We start from the raw sequence: 16,816 nt of genomic DNA on the forward strand, positions 1-16,816 counted from the left end.
ATCTCATAACCGTGAGGTCATGACCTGAGCTGAAATCAAGAGTCAGTCACTTAACCAACTGAGCCACCAAGACACCCATCATTTAAAATTCTATAAAAATTTACTAAGTCAGCACCTAGATAAAGGGTGTAACAGTGACTCTTATTCCTAAAAATATAAAACAATGTAATCAAAGTCTTTATCAACTAACCTGGGATGGCTGAGAAAAGCAATTACTCATAACAGAAAAATAGACTCCTCAAGAAGCTTCTTTTATAAAGAACCTTGTGAGGGAGGAAATCTTTGTACCAGTGAGTCACTCCCCATTCTCTGCCTTCTCTTTCCCTACTCCAGGCCCCCTGGAAACCACCTCTTCCTTCCCCTCTCTCCTCCCTTCTCTTTGTATCTGGATTTGCCTATTCTGGAGATTTCCTATACATTGATTCATGCAATATGTGGCCTTTTCTGTCCGGCTTCTTTCACTTAATGTTTTCGAGGTTCATCCACATTGTAGCAGGCATCCATACCTCACTCTTTTCATGGTTGAACTCTGTCCTGTGGATGTGGTGTATTTTGTTTATCTGTTCATCAGTTGAATGAGATTTGGGTTGTTTCTACTTTGGGACAGTTAACGAATACTGCTGTGAATGTTACCGTCCAAATTTTTGCATAGATACAGGTTTTCATTTCTGCTGGGTTTTGCTGAGTCATGTGGTAACGGTTGAAACTTTTGACAAACTACCAGACTATTTTTCCAAAGTGGCTGCAGCATTTTGCTTTCCACCAGCAATGTTTGAGGTTTCTCCACATCCTCACCAATACTTGTAGTTAGTTACCTGTTGTGTTTTTTTTTTTTATTGTAGCCATCCTGATAAGCATGAAGTGCTAAGTGGTTTTGATTTGCATCTACTTAGTGACTAATGATGTTGAACATCTTTTCATGTTCTAAGTGGCCATTTGTATATCTAATTTTTTTGCTCATTATTTCATTGGGTTATTTTTCCTCTTAAGTTGTTTATATATTCTGTATAGCTGGATCCTTATCAAATATATGATTTAAAAATAATTTTCTTCCATTTTGTGAGTTGTCTTATTACTTTTGGGGGGGTGGGTCACTTAATAGTGCCCTTTGCACTAAAGTTTTTGATTTTGATGAAGTCCAATTTATTTTTTTCTTATGCTTCAGGTGTTGTATCTAGGAAACCATTATTCCATGATCATGATGATTTATACCTTTATTTTCTTCAGAGTTTTATAGTTTTAAATATTGAATCCATTAGAGTTAATTTTTATGTATGATGTGAAATAGAGATCCAAATTCATTCTTTTGCAGGTGAATATCCAGCAGTCATAGCAGTTGAAAAGATTATTCTTTCCCTCATTGAATAGTCTTGGCACCTTTTTCAAAAATCAGTTGGGGGATGCATGGCTGGATTAGTCAGTAGAGCATGAGACTCTTAGTAATCTCAGGGTCTTCCAATCCTTGACATGGATGTTTTTCCATTTATTTAGATCCTCTTTAATTTCTTTGAGTGTTTTATAGTTTCAATGTACAAGTTATACACTTAACCTTATTATATGTATTTCTAAGTATTCTTTTTGATATTATTGTAAATGGAATTGTTTTCTTTAATTTCAATTTTCAGATAGTTTTTTGCTAGTATGGGATTACAACTCCTTTTTTTTTAATATCTTGTATCTTGCAAACTTGCTTACTCATTTTTCACCCCTAATAGTTTTTTTGTGTAGTCTTTAGGATTTTTTTTTTTTATACATAAGATCATGTCATCTGCAAATAGAAATAGTTTTACTTCTTTTCCTGCTTGGATGCCTTTTATTTCTTTTTCTTGCCGAATTGCCCCTGACTAGAACTTCCAGTACATTGTTGAATAGAAATGGTGAGAATGGACATCCTCGTCTTGTTCCTTATCTTCGGGGAAAACTTGCACTCTTTTCACCATGAAGTATGATGTTAGCTTTGGGTGTTTGTTTTAAGTAGGCTCCACACCCATGTGGGGCTTGAACTCACAACCCTGAGATCAAGAATCCCGTGCCCTAATGACTGAGCCAGCCAGGCACCCCAGCTTTGGGTATTTTGTGGATGCCCTATATCAAGTTGAGGAAGTTATAACGTTTCTATTCCTAGTTTTTAATCATGAGAGGCATTCTGCATCTATTGAGATAATCACATGGAGTTTTCCCCTCCATTTATTCTGTTAATATGCTGTATTACATGATTGATTTTCCTATGTTGAATCAAACTTATATTCCTGGGATAAGTCCTGCTTGCTCATCATGTATAATCCTTTTTATATGCTTCTGGATTTGATTTGCTAGCATTTTGTTGAGGATTTGTGTGTCTGTGTCATAAGGTATAGTCATATCATAATTTTGGTAAGTATTGCCCAATCACTTTCCAAAATTAAATCATGTTTCTTTGAAATTAACGTTGTTCTAACAGAATAATGGTCTCTTAGAAATTATTTTTCTTGGGGCACCTGGGTGGCTCAGCTGGTTAAGCATCCAACTTCGGCTCAGGCCATGATCTCACAGTTCATGAGTTCGAGCCCTGCAATCGGGCTCTGCTGACAGCTCAGAACCTGGAGCCTGCTTCAGATTCTGTGTCTCCCTCTCTCTCTGCTCCTCCCCCTGGCTCGGGCTCTGTCTCTTTCTCAAAAACAAATAAAACATTTAAAAAAATTTTTAAAGGGGGGCGCCTGAGTGGCTCGGTCAGTTAAGTATCTGACTTCAGCTCAAGTCATGATCTCACGGTCCATGGGTTCAAGCCCCACATCGGGCTTTCAGTGCAGAGCCTGGAGCCTGGTTCAGATTCTGTGTCTCCCTGTCTTCTCTGCTCTTCCCCTGCCCTCTCTCTCTCAAAAATAAATAGATGTTTAAAAAAATAACATTAATATTTAATATTAATATTTTAAAAAGAAATTATTTTTCTTCTTCAAGTACTTATAAAATTCTCTGAAGGGCAGAGCCAAGCCCAGCCTTCCACAACACATCTTGCTTAATGCCTGTCTGGCAAAGCAGCTGCAAAGAAGCTGGGATTCAGCATTTTCATCTAGCAAATTTGTTGGTGAGCACTTCTATCGAGACTAGTTTCTCGGGCCACTTGGGTGGCTCAGTCATACAGGCATCCGACTCTTGATTTCGGCTCAGGTCATGATCTCACAGTAGGTTCAAGCTCCACACGGGGTTCTGTGCTGACAGCATGAGCCTGCTTGGGATTTTCTCTCTCCTCTCTCTGCCCCTCCCCTGCTCATGCTCAGTCTCACAAAACAAAACAACCAGCCTTAAAAAAAAAAAAAAAAAAAAAGTTTCTCTACTTCAGCTCTATTTGGAGCTGGGTTAATTCATTGTAGGGGACTATCCTGTGTATTGTAAGATGGTTAACAGCATCTCTGACTTCTTCTCACTAACTGGCAATGTCATCCACCTCCATCACTGCCCTCCCCCCAAGTTGTGACAAACAAAACTGTCTCCAGACATTGCCAAAAGTCCCCTGGTAAATAAAATTGTCCTCAGTTAAGAAACACTGATCTAAAAACTGATAAATGTGAATTTTCTATTACTATCCAATAAAATTATCTCTAATTTTGAATTCAGATCTTCACTGTATATTTTGCTTTGGATCTACATTTGTCTCAGTCTGTGTCCTCACATGTTGATGACTCTCAAATCTGTATCTTTTGCCTTGTTTCCTCTCTGGATTCCCAGATGCTTTTTACAGCTGCCTGCCTCTGTTCTGCAGGCATCTTGAATTTGGTGTGTACAAAACGAGTCTCATTGTCTTCTCTCCCGCAAACTGCTCTTCTTCCTTTATTCTTGGCTCCCAGGTCAGGACCCTACCAGTTAGTCACTTACTGGTTCCTCACTCCTCTGTCTCCACCTGTCACATGAAATTCACCTGAGTCTGTCTAAATTCAAGATCCTCTGTTCCAAGTGTCACTTCCATAGCCGGTGAGTTCATCTCATCTGGTTTGCTGCAGCAGTCCTTAACTTCCAGCTTATTCTCTGTGCTGTCTGTATAGTGCCCTTTCCGACATGGATGTCTAATCATAGCAGAGGCCTCATGGGCTGGCCCTGCCTGCCTTTCCAGCCTCATCCCTCAACCACTTGTACTTTAGGCTCTGGCCATAGCAAACTGCTTGCTGCAGGCACTCCAACCACAACTCAGACTGTCTCTCCCCTCTAGCCCTTCCACTCAGAGCAATGACTCTCTTCTTTTTTGCTACACCTGGAGAGACCTGAGTCTTCACTTATGAGGCACTGCGGGAACCGGTTCATACATCTACGTCCCTAGTGATCAACTAGTGTCTTGAGAATGGAAACCACAGTTTATTTCTCTCTGCCTGCTCCCCAGGGCTCAGTGGGTTCTCTGTAAATCTGTGTTGAATAGCAAATGAAAGTGCCTAGAGCAGAAAGGGGCTATCTGGGATTTTAAAGTAGCTGCAGGGTTGTTTTGGTGTTTGTTTAGTTCAGTGAACATTTACTGAGAACCAACTAGGTCACGGGTGCTAGGAACAGAGGAAGGAACAAGGCAGGATCTTTGCTTAGAAAATTCACATCACATTTAACATGAGATGGGAGTACAAAGTTTGGTACAGAGTGATAAGGACAAGTGTAATGCATAAAGTGGATACTGAGAGTGAACTAGATCTGTATTCGGGAAGACTCTCCCCACCCCTGAAATAGGCTTCTTAAAAGTACAAAATGATCCCTTTTCACCATCCTCTAATCCTTTCTGTGTTTAGTCTACTTCTATTTGTTGTGACTTTTTAAAATGACTTTGGCTTGGGGGCCCTGGGTGGCTCATTCAGTTAAGTATGCAACTCTTGATTTCAGCTCAGGTCATCATCTCACAGTTTGTGAGATCGAGCCCAGCGTTGGGCGCCATGCTGACAGTGTGGAGCCTGCTTGGGATTCTCACTCTTTCTCTCTCTCTCTGCCCTTCCCTCCCCCCCCCCCCCGCCCAAAATAAATAAATGAACTTGAAAAAAATAAAATGACTTTGGTTTCATGTTGCTTATCAGATTGGTTGATGTTGTCAGCCTCTCATTCTGTTGCAGAACCTGAACCTGTGTTTGTGTGAGGTGATGGTGTAGAAATATTCCAAAATCAGCACTCACTAGTTATTATTTACCGTGTCCTCGTCATTTTGTGCCCTTCTTTTGAGAATAAGGTTGCAGGTAGGCCATGCTCCTGCCTCCTGATCTGAAGCCTTTGACTTAACCATTACTGTGTTCTTCACTGGAGTCATGCATTATTTCATAATTAAAGCAAACTGGGGTCATATGTATAGAATGTGCAGTCTACAGAAATTTTTATCCTTTTATGTCAGTATGGCATCTTTTTCTTCTCTGTTTTGTTTTGTTTTTTTTTTTTAATGTTTATTTTTGAGAGAGAAGGAAGAGAGAGTGTGAGCAGGGGAAGGGCAGAGAGAGGGAGACACAGAATCTGAAGCAGCTCCAGACTCTGAGCTGTCAGCAAGAGCCCAACTTGGGACTCAAACTCATGAACCGCGAGCGAGATCATGACCTGAGCCAAAGTTGAATGCTTAACCAACTGAACCACCCAGGCGCCCCTCTTCTCATCAATTTTCTTAACACTAGTCCTACCTATTTCCCTTTGTCTGCACAGTGCCTCTTAGCTTGTAACTTAACTAGTTAGTAAATACAACTTTATTCTTAAATGAAGATTAGGAAAATTGATCCTTAGGGAGACCCATATGTGTGGTGTCCAGGAGCCATGAAAATGGGTTGCTTAGGAAGATGAATAAAGTTGTTACACTGTTGAACAGAGGTGAAGGCGGCGGTAGTGGTATTATTTACAGAGAAGGGAAAAAGGGATAGGTAAAAGAGGGGAAGCTAGGGAGAGATCATGGGCTCTGAGCCTATTGAGTCTGCTGTCACTTTGGAAGGAGGAGGTGGTGGTGGAAGAAGTGGATGCCCAGGAGGGATGTTAGGGCTTGGAGATGAATCTGTGTTGGCAGGTGAGATGTTAGAAGTATGAAGAGGATCTAGGACAGAACAGTAGAAAACGCACCTATGGGGAAACCAGAAAAGGCTGAATTTGACAAGAGGAAAACCAAGAGAAAGATATTCCAGAAGCCAAAGAAAGAGTGAAGCTTCATGGCATCGCATGTGGTAGGAATGGACTAAAAAGAGACCACTGGCTTTGGCAAGTAGGACCTCACAGGAGCGTTTCGGCAGAAAGTTGAGGGAGGCGGCCTGACTGTAGTGGGCTGAGGAATGACTGGGAAACCAACAGGTGGGATGTGTGCACATAGACCACGTGCTCAGAGTACTTCTCTTCCTTTTGGGTCGGAGAGGGAGCGCATACAAATGAAAAACCTGGCCGTGTTCGTAAGCCGAGAGAAGGACGGGAAATTGATGGAACATGCGTGGGAACGGGTGGCTGCAGAGTCTGAGGAATGTGAGCATCAGCCAGGTGGCGTGGGTTTGCCAGGAAGAGGCCCAGGGACGCCTGTTTCTCCAAGACCAGAGAGAAAACCGTTAGAAGTATGAAAGGCAGATGTTTGTGGAAGGAAGGGAGAGAAGTTGGGGTGTTCATTCCTGGCCACGTCGCTCTTCTCTGTGAGGCAGGGACCTATGCTACCAAGTAAGGGCCAGAAGAAAGTGGGAAGAGTGTGAGGACAGTGGCAACACCCTGCGTTGTCGAGAGTGACTCCAACTAGGTTAATTCATACTGTCTCAGCAGAGGATGACAATTTAAGACAAAATAAGACATTTATGATGACTCCACATCTGCAGGGCTACAGACTTTGCTTCACTAGTGCTCCATTCTGACACAGGACTGGAGAGTGTCTGGTGAAAGTAATCCGGGTTATGGGATGACCCAGTGGGGGAGGCAGACTGACTGTCTGAAGCAAGCAAACTGAGGACTTTGTTATAGAATTCACAAAATGTTTGCGTAAGTACGAGACCAGAAGTCCAGACTTTTGGTGCTCTGATGCCAATAAGCATTCCCCACTCAGAAGTAGAAGTTGGAAAATAGAGGCAAATAGATTTCTAGCCTATTCTTTGGCTGCATTCAGCCCTCGAAATGTTTTTCTACTTTTGTTATGGCATTTGAATATGGTTTTAAAGTATATTCAGTAAAAAAAAAAAAAGCATTCGGTAAGATGTCATCATTGTCTTCCATGGTTGGAGGTGGGGGGAGTCACCAGGTGTTGGAAAAGCGTGAAACTCAGAGCAGCTGGTCCATGTACCACAGTTTGATCTTTTTAAGACCTCTTACTGTGATTCCCAGTGTTGAAACTTGTGATTCAAGTGCTGGTTTCAGGCTATATAAAATTTGAAAAAGCCACTTGAAATATGGCAATACGTGTCATTAAGAAGTGTTTTTATTTCATTTTTATTTTTAAAAATGCATGTGCACACCTGTCCCCTTAACAGCATACTTCAGGAAGTTAAAACCTTTATACAGCATGTTGAGAAGTCCCACACACTAGCTCTCCTTTAGTTATTTCACAGTTTTCCCTGCTCAGTGCTGGAATTGTGTAGGAGAAAGTGTTCACTGTCAACTGTTCTCTATGAATAGGGATGTGTGTGGATTGAAAGAAAAATTATATGCTCTGGTGTTATCTGGTAAAGAAAAGAAAGAAGAATAACCTAAGAATTTCCATGCCAGCCTCAACTGCCATCTAAAGTAATTGTGAGAATCTGTCATCAGCTCACACAGTGACCCAGGGAACCAGAGGTTGGCAGATTGGCAGGCCAGGTGTTAACTCTGAGGTAGGACAACTGTAGCCAAAGAAGTGGCTTCAGAAGCATGGGATTTTACCGGTATCTCCTATAAAGGAGGCAGCCTTTATAGGCGAGGCTTGGTGTGTTGGCTCTGGTGAGAACCCATTTTGAGCCATCCTTTTGGCTAGCTCTGAGCATGAAGGAACTATCAGGAAGCAAAAAGGCGCCTTGGGTGGTCAATTAAGCGTCAACTCTTGATATCAGCTCAGGTCATGATGCAGAGCCTGCTTGGGATTCTCTCTCCCTCTCCGTCTGCACCTCCCCTCCTTGCTCACATGCACTCTCTCTCTTAAAACTAAACATTAAAAAAAAAAAAAAAAGGGCAAACAGGGGCGCCCGGGTGGCTCAGTTGATTTAAGTGTCTGGCTCATGTCATGATCTCACAGTTCGTGACGTCAGGCCCCGCACCGGGCTCTGTGCTGACAGCTCCGAGCCTGAAGCCTGTTTCGGATTCTGTGTCTCCCTCTCTCTGCCCCTCCCCTGCTCTCACTCTTGTCTCTCTTTCTCAAAAATAAATAAAACGTTAAAAAAATATTTTTGTTTAAAACAAACAGAAAAGTGCATACACACACATATTTGTATGTAAACTTTCTTTTTTTTCTCTTTTAGGAACAGAAATGCATAAAAACAACAGGCAGAATAGAAGACGTGTGCGAAGAGGCCACCAGCAGAACCCTTGGTTCAGACAACACGGTTCTGACGAGAGGCAAGTGCTGCTGCCCAGTGCCACCCCAGCCCGTGCAGCCTGTCTGTGAGCGGGAGTCACAGGGTTCTCATCAAAAGGCAAGGTCTGAGCCGGGGCCCACGTTCCCAGTGCCACTGCCCACCACCAATTGAGTAGTTAGGAGATATGGCCGGACTCTTTTCTTCTGAGAGTGACCATGACCTCTGTACTGAGTATTAGCCAGAGGCTTAGAAGGAGACCTTAACAGATGGAACTCGAGAGCTGTTTTTCTGTTTTGCAGCCTTTTTTTCTCTCTCTCCCTTTTTTTCTAGCCAATGAAAATAGCTTTCTGGAGACCTAATTTCATTTAGCCTAAGTCCTTAGAAAGGCTAAATATATAATATTGTATATATAATAAACACAAAAAGGTATAAAGAATAATACAATGAACATCATGTACCCGCTACCTAGTTTAGAAAGTAAAACTTAGTCTGTACTCAAAGTCCCCAGCATAAAACATGTTCCATTCTCAACTTATTTTTCTTATGGCCAGAAGTCCTGTTGGCCTTGAGCTGTGGGGAGTGTCTTATCCTGCTGTAGGTGGGCATCTTGTTCTGGGACTGGACTGTGTTTCTTTCATGCAAAAATCTTTCCACAGCCCCCTCCTCACCAGAGAAAGCCTGCATGCCAATTTCAAAATTCTGCCATACTTCAGACCTCCTTCTAAACTGGACGGGTGTCTAACTATAGGGTCAGAAGATGCCAGATACCAAGATGCTTCTCTAGAACAGATTGACCTAAACAGTAATAAAAACCACCAAAGTGTTGTGGAAAGAACAAGGGCTTTGGAATCAGAAGGTCTGGGTTTGGCACTCTGCCTTTTCCTATGTGAATTTGGGCAAGTTACTTCACTCTGAGTCACCCTTGTACAAGAGAGCTAGTACAAGGTTTGCAATACTGTTATGTAAAGCCTCTGATGGGCTTCCTGCCTCTGAGCAGGCCCTTCATACATGGTGGGCCTCATTAGGTGCAGGATAAAATCGGTGACTCTGAGCCAGAGTCCCAGACTTGACCCATATTGTAGAAAGATCAGGACGGTGCCCAGTGTTTGTATGTTTTGTAAGGAGAGCTATGGATATTTTGGGGGCCCCGGGCCTTCGCACGAGAGTCCAATGTGCGGAGAAATGTGATCTGTGCAAAAAGAGCACTACTCTTCCTGGCAGGTACTGTGGAAACACGCCAGACAGCCACCTTTTGGGCTCTGTATAGACAGAATGGAACAGCATTCCTTGGACTAGAAATGTAGACGTTTGTCTTGATGCTTAATCCTTCTCTTGCGGCAGCCAGATGAGCTGCCTCAGAAAGGTCCGGGCCATAAAAAGGGAGAGCAAATGATTTTCTCTGAAATGGCATAGTTAGAATTCACAGACAGAAGAGAAAGTTCTTTCATTCCTTCAACCTAGTGATTCAGTTTGTATTCCTTTGAGGGATAGGCAGGAAGTTCTTGATTTTAAAGTGGATTTTGTCAGGATTCTAAAATTAGTGTTTTGCTGTATCGTTATATCCTTCAGCCTGTAATTGCCACAGAAGCTGCTTGTAGTTTTGCAAATCAGGTGTTTAAACCATGGCTCTATCCCAGTATTAACTGAGCAAATCACCTCTGTGCCCTGAACCCCGGTTTCTCCATCTGTAAGCTTGTGTAGCCAGGTAAAATTTAAACCCTTTGTACTGCTGAATCCAATAAAGAATGAAATGCACCTGGCCTTGTAACTGCTGTTGAGCTGACAGATGAGCCCAGCTGGTAACATTCTCATTGGCAAAGATTTCTGTTCCCCTTTTCATTTGGAAATTTTGAAAAGATCTCACAAAATGCTCACATGAGGAGACAAGAAAAGGGAATTACTGTGACCCGTGTCCTGTTAAGGATGAGGAACCAAAACCTTGCCCTGACTTCTGTATATTTGTAGTAGGTAACACTGCTTTCCAGGAAAAGAGAGGTCAGAGCTCCCCAGGTAATCAGAAGAATCAGAGGGTTGAAATGAAGGCCATGGAACTGCCTTGACTGACCCCAGCAGGATCCCACAGTCAGAGAATGGGACTCAAGCTCCTCACTGCAAGTTACTGTGACTGTGTGTCAACAGGTGTAACACAGCAGCACAGCAAAGCCCACAGGATTCTGGCCGTGCTGATGATGACGAGGCCCCATCGACCTCATCTGGCACAGCTGGGAGTTCTTCCGCGCCAGGTGAGGCGTCTGCTGGATGGTAGACCTCCTGTGTCCCTGCCTGTAGAAAAGATGAAACCTCACCCTGCCTCATCATCTGGTTCTAACTGTTTTGGCTGCCCTTCTTAGCCATGTGTGTCTGCACTTGCATGTGGGTGAACTCCATGTGTGTCAACGACGCCCGTTCCCGGCTTGGAGGAAACTCTGGAGCAAATTAAAACACTGACTAAACATCCTGACTGTGTCAGGAATGGGGATTCTGAGGCAAACGGCTCCGCCAGTGCAGGACCGAAATGGGCGTCGGATGGGGAGTGACAATGTTAACCCACCTCCTGCCCCTCAGAAAAGACAGGCATCTGTAAGGGTGGTGTGGACAGATCACTGGGTTCCTTCATAGGTGGGTCAGTGCAGTGTTTAAGTGGATTTCATTTCTTTTTGACTAAAGATCTGCCAGGGTATTACTTTGACCCGGAGAAGAAGCGCTACTTCCGCTTGCTCCCCGGACATAACAATTGCAACCCCCTCACAAAGGAGAGCATCCGGCACAAGGAGATGGAAAGCAAAAGGCTGCAGCTGCTGGAGGAAGAAGACAAGCAGAAAAAGGTGGGCTCCACACTCATGATGGCCACATCCATCCACTGCTGATAGGAGGTGCCGAGCAGATGCCTCTGTAACACTTAGCATGGTGCACTTGAGGGAATGTGACATCAACCTTCCACCGTAGTAATCTGATGAAGCGAGTAAGAAGGCAAGAAATCTCCCACCCCCCTTTTCTTATCTGCAAAGTTTCATCAGTGATTCTCACATCTTGTCCTTTCTCAGAAGAATCTTGGGAAGTGGCATGAAATGGTTTCAGTAATTGTATATTTTAAATAGAAAACCGAGGGATGTGGTTTGGATATGAGGATTTCCTGCATCCCTTCTGGGGATTACATCCCAGCACATTTCAGTGGTTTATCGGGGCCCCGGGGTCACTAGTAGTCGAACAGAAAGCAGACCTGAGTGACCAGTGCCATTCTTGTGTCCACTAGTGGGGTGGCTTCATCTTCCCAGGCATAAATTGATGGGCAGTCTGGACATGGGCACCAAACCAAATTCCTAGTTCACACGTTCTTTCTTGTGATGGACTTTTCCTCTTGCCAAGAAGAGGAGACCATTAGAACTTTATGCATATAGTTTCTGCCAACTTAGTACGCTTGCTTTTTCATTACATCCTGTGGAACTGAAAACATTCTCCATTATCCCATAACATAAAACTTCATTACTCTTCTCTTCTCTTTTAATTTAGAAAATAGCCAGGATGGGCTTTAATGCATCTTCATTGCTCCAAAAAAACAAGCTGGGTTTTCTCAATGCCACCAGTTATTGCCGGTAAGACAATGCCTCGTTGTTAAGTTTTCTTCATGAATATTCTTTTACTATTTCTTATTTCCATGGTCCAAGAAGTCAGTCAGGATGGAGTACATAACCACTCTGTAAGGAGTCTTCACAGTTGGGAGAGGGGGGCTCAGCTCACAGCCTGCCTTCTGCTAAAACCAGCCCTGAGTGAAGCATTCTCTCTGTAGAGCAAGGGAAGTGGCTCATGTAGGAAGCCAAAGAGAGAGAGGGGATCTGGGCAGAGAAACTGAGCAGAAATTTCTCAAGATGTTTCCTCTGTGTTACTTGAAATCATTTTTAGTGTAATAGGAGGCCCTATAGCTTCATTCCCATGCGATTTCTGCTCCCTTCTCCTCTTCCAGCAAGTTGTCACCCAAAATAGAGCATTAAACAGATGTATGTGTTCTAAACTTTATATACTTGTAATGTCTGATATAATTCTAACTAAAACCCTGTGAGCTAGGTTGATATTTCCCCTAGTTTCCAGAAGAGACTGAGGCTTAGAGTTGATTGACTGGCTCAAGGTAAAGCTAGAAAGGGTGGAATTATCTGACTCCCAGCATCTGAGCTCCTAACCCCTACATTCTGCTGTCTCCCTGCTGTGCACGGAACTCATGTTATGAAGAAACAACTTGAGTTTGAGTGCCTTATAGCACTTACCATGGAACAAGGCCCCCTTCAGGGAAGGCCAGCCATGCAGGAGGTATCCGCCAGGTCGGGTTGGGTATGCCTCTCCAAATTTCCCTCCTGAGAGGGAAAGGAATTAAAGGTCTAGGTAGAAATACCTCTGTTCACCCTAAAACGTGCTTTGTTCTTAGTGGGGTTGCGGCCATGATGTGGAGAGAGAAGGGGGTCCATACCTGGTTCTTGCTAGCTGGGTGCTCTTTGGCCTGCTGTTTCTTGCATTTTTCAGGCAAGTTCTTTTTGTCTCAAGAAAGAGTTGTACTAGATGATCCAAGAAAGAGTTGTACGAGATGATCCAAAGACAGATTGGTCTAGTTCATCTTCCTTTGACCCTGTGAATGGGCCACCCATTTCTTGGCCTTAGGTTTCCTAAGAGTTCTACAATTGAGGTTATTTAGGACCCTACTCAACTCCATTGCTGAGAATTACTTCGGAGGAGAAGTGGCTGACCAGGGGAGGCGGTCTCCAGGGTGTGGGCCAGGGCAGAGGCTCTGAGTCTGCTTCACGGGTGTCTCATTACGACATCCATGCCCTCCCCGTCCCTCTTTCCCTCTGCAGTTTAGCTCATGAGCTGCGAGTGAGCTGCATGCAGAGGAAAAAGGTCCAGATTCAGAGCTCGGATCCCTCCGCTTTGGCAAGCGACCGATTTAACCTCATACTGGTGAGTGGGAGGGAGCGCCCTGCGGGTGCCAGAGGTATAGCTGCTGTCCCCGGACACTGCATGGCTTAACATTGGCTTTCATTGGGGCTAGCCGTGCGGAAGCCAGTGCCACAAAAGCAAGTGGTGTCCTCTTGGTTTTATGGTATTAACCAGTGCCTACTGGCTACCTGCTGGCAGGCGCTGAGCTGGCAGGGCAGGCTGTGCCGACCATCGTCACCCCCACTACAGCTCTTGTCATCTAATCTGAGAGCCTCGGCCCACCCCACATTGAGAACTGTCACAATGTAAGTTTCCCTTTGGTGTGTTGTCTGCAAATTGAAAAGGTACACAGTGGACCGGGGGCTTCTAATCCTTTCTGTACTGGGCATAATCTGGTGGTCAGACCTGAAGCACCAGTATCCTTTAGTAGAGACTATGTGTTATTCCCTTGCTTGCTGGCTCTGACCTCAGTGGCAGGGTCCTATAGGGTCTGTGCTCCTGGGCCTGCACGTCCAGCACAGCTCTGTCATGTCCTTTATAGGAAGCAGAGCATCTTCTCTGCTTTAGGTTAGACCTGGGCTGGAAGCCAAGGTTAAGGCCAGAGATTGCTGGAACCTAGGGTTCAGGGAAATGTTGGCAGAGGACCGAGAGTCCACTGCAAACAGAAGGCGACACACCACTGAGTTAGACCAGAAGCTTGAGACCACAGGAGATCATGGCCTGTCCTGTAAGCCCTGTCCTTCCTGGAGGCCAGGAGAAAGCTGAGAATTCGAGAAGGACACAAAATGAAAAACCTGAGCCTGGTGGTCTGCTGAAAGGACTGGAATCTGAAGCGACAGTGCTCACCCTTGAGGTCTTGCCCCAGGAGACCTCAACAGGAGAGCCCTTCTGCAAGGGGTATTCCAGGACTTGTGTTCTCTCCTGGCTTCACTCTCCCGTATGTTTGGGGACACAGTTTGACCTGAATCGCTGGAAAACTTTCTTGCAGTACTTTCCCCTCAGGAGCTCCTTCCCTGGGGTTCTTCCATAAAATTGGGTGGTGATGCCTGTGCTGCTGAGTATGGCCTGAGCCCCTGGTCCTCCTACTTCATCTCACACAAGGCTGGCACTAGTGCCCAGATCTTCCCAGTCACCCAGGGTTAGACGTGACTGGCTGGCTGTGTGACCAGAGTATTGGGAAGGGAGCTTTGCCACCTAGAGATCAGCTTTTCAGATCTGATTCCAGTCTCTGTCATGATTCTTCAGGAAACTGCTTTCCAAGTAAATTTGCAAAGTGAATACAGTTTCACCAACATCCAAACCCATGTATGTGTGTATGTTGTATTTATAAGTATACATAAAACACTTAAATATGTAGGGTTTTGCTTTGAAATAATTATTAACTACATTAAAAATTTTTTTTAATTTATTTTAATGTTTATTTTTGACAGAGAGGGAGACAGAGCGTGAGCAGGGCAGGGGCAGAAAGAGAGGGAGACACAGAATCAGAAGCAGGCTCCGCGCTCTGAGCTGTCAGCCCAGAGCCCAACGCAGGGCTCAAACTCACAAACCGCGAGATCATGACCTGAGCCAAAGTCAGACGCTTAACCGACTGAGCCACCCAGGTGCCCCTAAAAAATTTTTTTTAATGTTTACTTATTTTTGAGAGAGAGAGAGAGAGAGAGAGAGAGTACAAGCAGGGGAGTAGCAAAGAGAGAGGGAGACACAGAATCTGAAGCAATCTCTACGCTCTGAGTTGTTGGTACAGAGCCCGATGCGGGGCTCGAACCCACAAACTGTGAGATCATGAACTGAGCTAAAGTTGGACGCTTAACCAACTGAGCCACCCAGGCCTGGCCCCTTTAATTTTTTTTAACATTTATTTGTTTTTGAGAGAGCAACGGAGTGCAAGGCAGGGAGGAGCAGAGAGAGAGACACAAAATCCAAAGCAGGCTCCAGGCCCCGAGCTGTCAGCACAGAGCCCAACGTGGGGCTCAAGCTCAGAACTGTGGGATCATGACCTGAGCCAAAGTTGTACACTTAACCGACGGAGCCACCTGGGCGCCCCGTAGTATTTTCTATTGTAATTTTTTCCTACAATGCAGTGGGTTTTTGTTTTTTGGTTTTTGTATCTCATTGAGGGGAAAAGTGCCCATGTAATGGGAATCCAGTTTTGTTTCCTCCTTTTACCCCTTCACAGTTATAACTAGCATTTTCCACATCGTTGTATGGCTTTCATGATGGCTGCATGTCACCATGTGGCTCTTCCGGATGCATGTAGGGACTCTGCCAAACCCAGTTCTGAGTGGAGTCACTGTGCAGACCTCATGCCTCTTGACAGTTCCCCCTCATCGCCTTCACCCCCACTCCTGGACTGTGAGATCAGATGCCTGTTAGCTTTGCCCAGTGACAGCTGGACTGAGTAGGTGCAAGTCAGGTTACCTCCATGTTCCCTCGTGGGTGGGAGCACTCACCAAGTGAAAATGCTCAGAGCGTGGGATCTAAGACAGATGGCAGGTGGTCTTAGGCAGCTCACCTGGCTCAGCCTGGGAGGTCACCTATGGTCTCCTTTCCCCTCCAGGCCGATACCAACAGTGACCGGCTCTTCACGGTGAATGATGTCAAAGTCGGAGGCTCCAAGTATGGCATCATCAGCCTGCGTGGTCTGAAGACCCCCTCGCTCAAGGTGCATATGCACGAAAACCTCTACTTCACCAACCGGAAGGTACGTTGCCTTTCCCATTAGCCTCGCGACCCCCTTTGCCTTGGATGCAGGGGGCCTGCAGTAGTTGGCCCAATTTAGAGTAGAGGAGAGAACCTTGGGTACCTCATTTTACCAAGAGAAAATGGAGTTTTAGATCTTGATAACCCATAAGGGAAGAAAAGGGCCTCAGGAGTTTCTTCTCTTAGAAGAGAAATAACTGTCAACAGTTGGGAGAAGGCATGAAACTTCTTTAGGCTTGAGAGACTTCTTTCACTGCTTATACAGACCTTCCCTCCAGAGGATCGAGGTGACCCGAAGGAGCCTGTGCCAGGCACCGAGTTCTTGGGCAGTGGGCTGTTGTAATCTTTGTGGGTAGTCCTCCAGTGCATCAGTCACTCAGCCAGTCTGTGGCCTACCCAGAAGTTACATAAATAAAAAGAGGTTACATAAATAGAATATACATTAAGATGAGAGGTTACATAAATATACTACAGCACAGCTTGCCATCTAGGGAGCAACCTTTAAATTGCACTTGGGTGATGGCTGCATGTGTAAAAAGCTGTGTGACATTCTATTCATTTGGGACATGAGCCACAAGATAGATACAGGTTGAAAATGGTTTCTGAATGAAACGAAATACAGTATGCCTTTCAGAGTTGGGTTTTGTCCCCTTCTGTTGCCGAGAACCCGTCCCCAAACCAGAAAGTTACTAGGTGTTTCACTGTGAGGTCCATGCTGACGACAAAGGACCAAAGCCTGGGGGTTACTTCCTCCCTGTTCCTCTCAA

The 16,816-nt window shown here is 44.7% G+C and overlaps 1 protein-coding gene across 4 annotated transcripts in view; it reads left to right on the plus strand.

Moving 5' to 3' along the window:
* Positions 1–16,816, plus strand: part of DCAF4 (DDB1 and CUL4 associated factor 4) — a 32,009-nt gene that overhangs the window by 4,495 nt on the left and 10,698 nt on the right. For 2 of the 4 annotated variants that reach the window (XM_043556515.1, XM_043556513.1), the window contains exons 2-7: positions 8,367–8,463; positions 10,563–10,666; positions 11,091–11,248; positions 11,934–12,016; positions 13,265–13,367; positions 15,907–16,050. In XM_043556515.1, coding sequence (XP_043412450.1) covers positions 8,375–8,463; positions 10,563–10,666; positions 11,091–11,248; positions 11,934–12,016; positions 13,265–13,367; positions 15,907–16,050 — 681 coding nt within the window. In that variant the 5' untranslated portion in view covers positions 8,367–8,374. Of the gene's footprint in view, positions 1–2,935; positions 3,065–8,366; positions 8,464–10,562; positions 10,667–11,090; positions 11,249–11,933; positions 12,017–13,264; positions 13,368–15,906; positions 16,051–16,816 lie in introns of those variants that run through there. The other 2 variants (XM_043556514.1, XM_043556516.1) reach the window with 2 other exon arrangements.

This window comes from Prionailurus bengalensis, chromosome B3, assembly GCF_016509475.1.
Source record: "Prionailurus bengalensis isolate Pbe53 chromosome B3, Fcat_Pben_1.1_paternal_pri, whole genome shotgun sequence".
NCBI classification, from domain to species: Eukaryota; Metazoa; Chordata; class Mammalia; order Carnivora; family Felidae; genus Prionailurus; species Prionailurus bengalensis.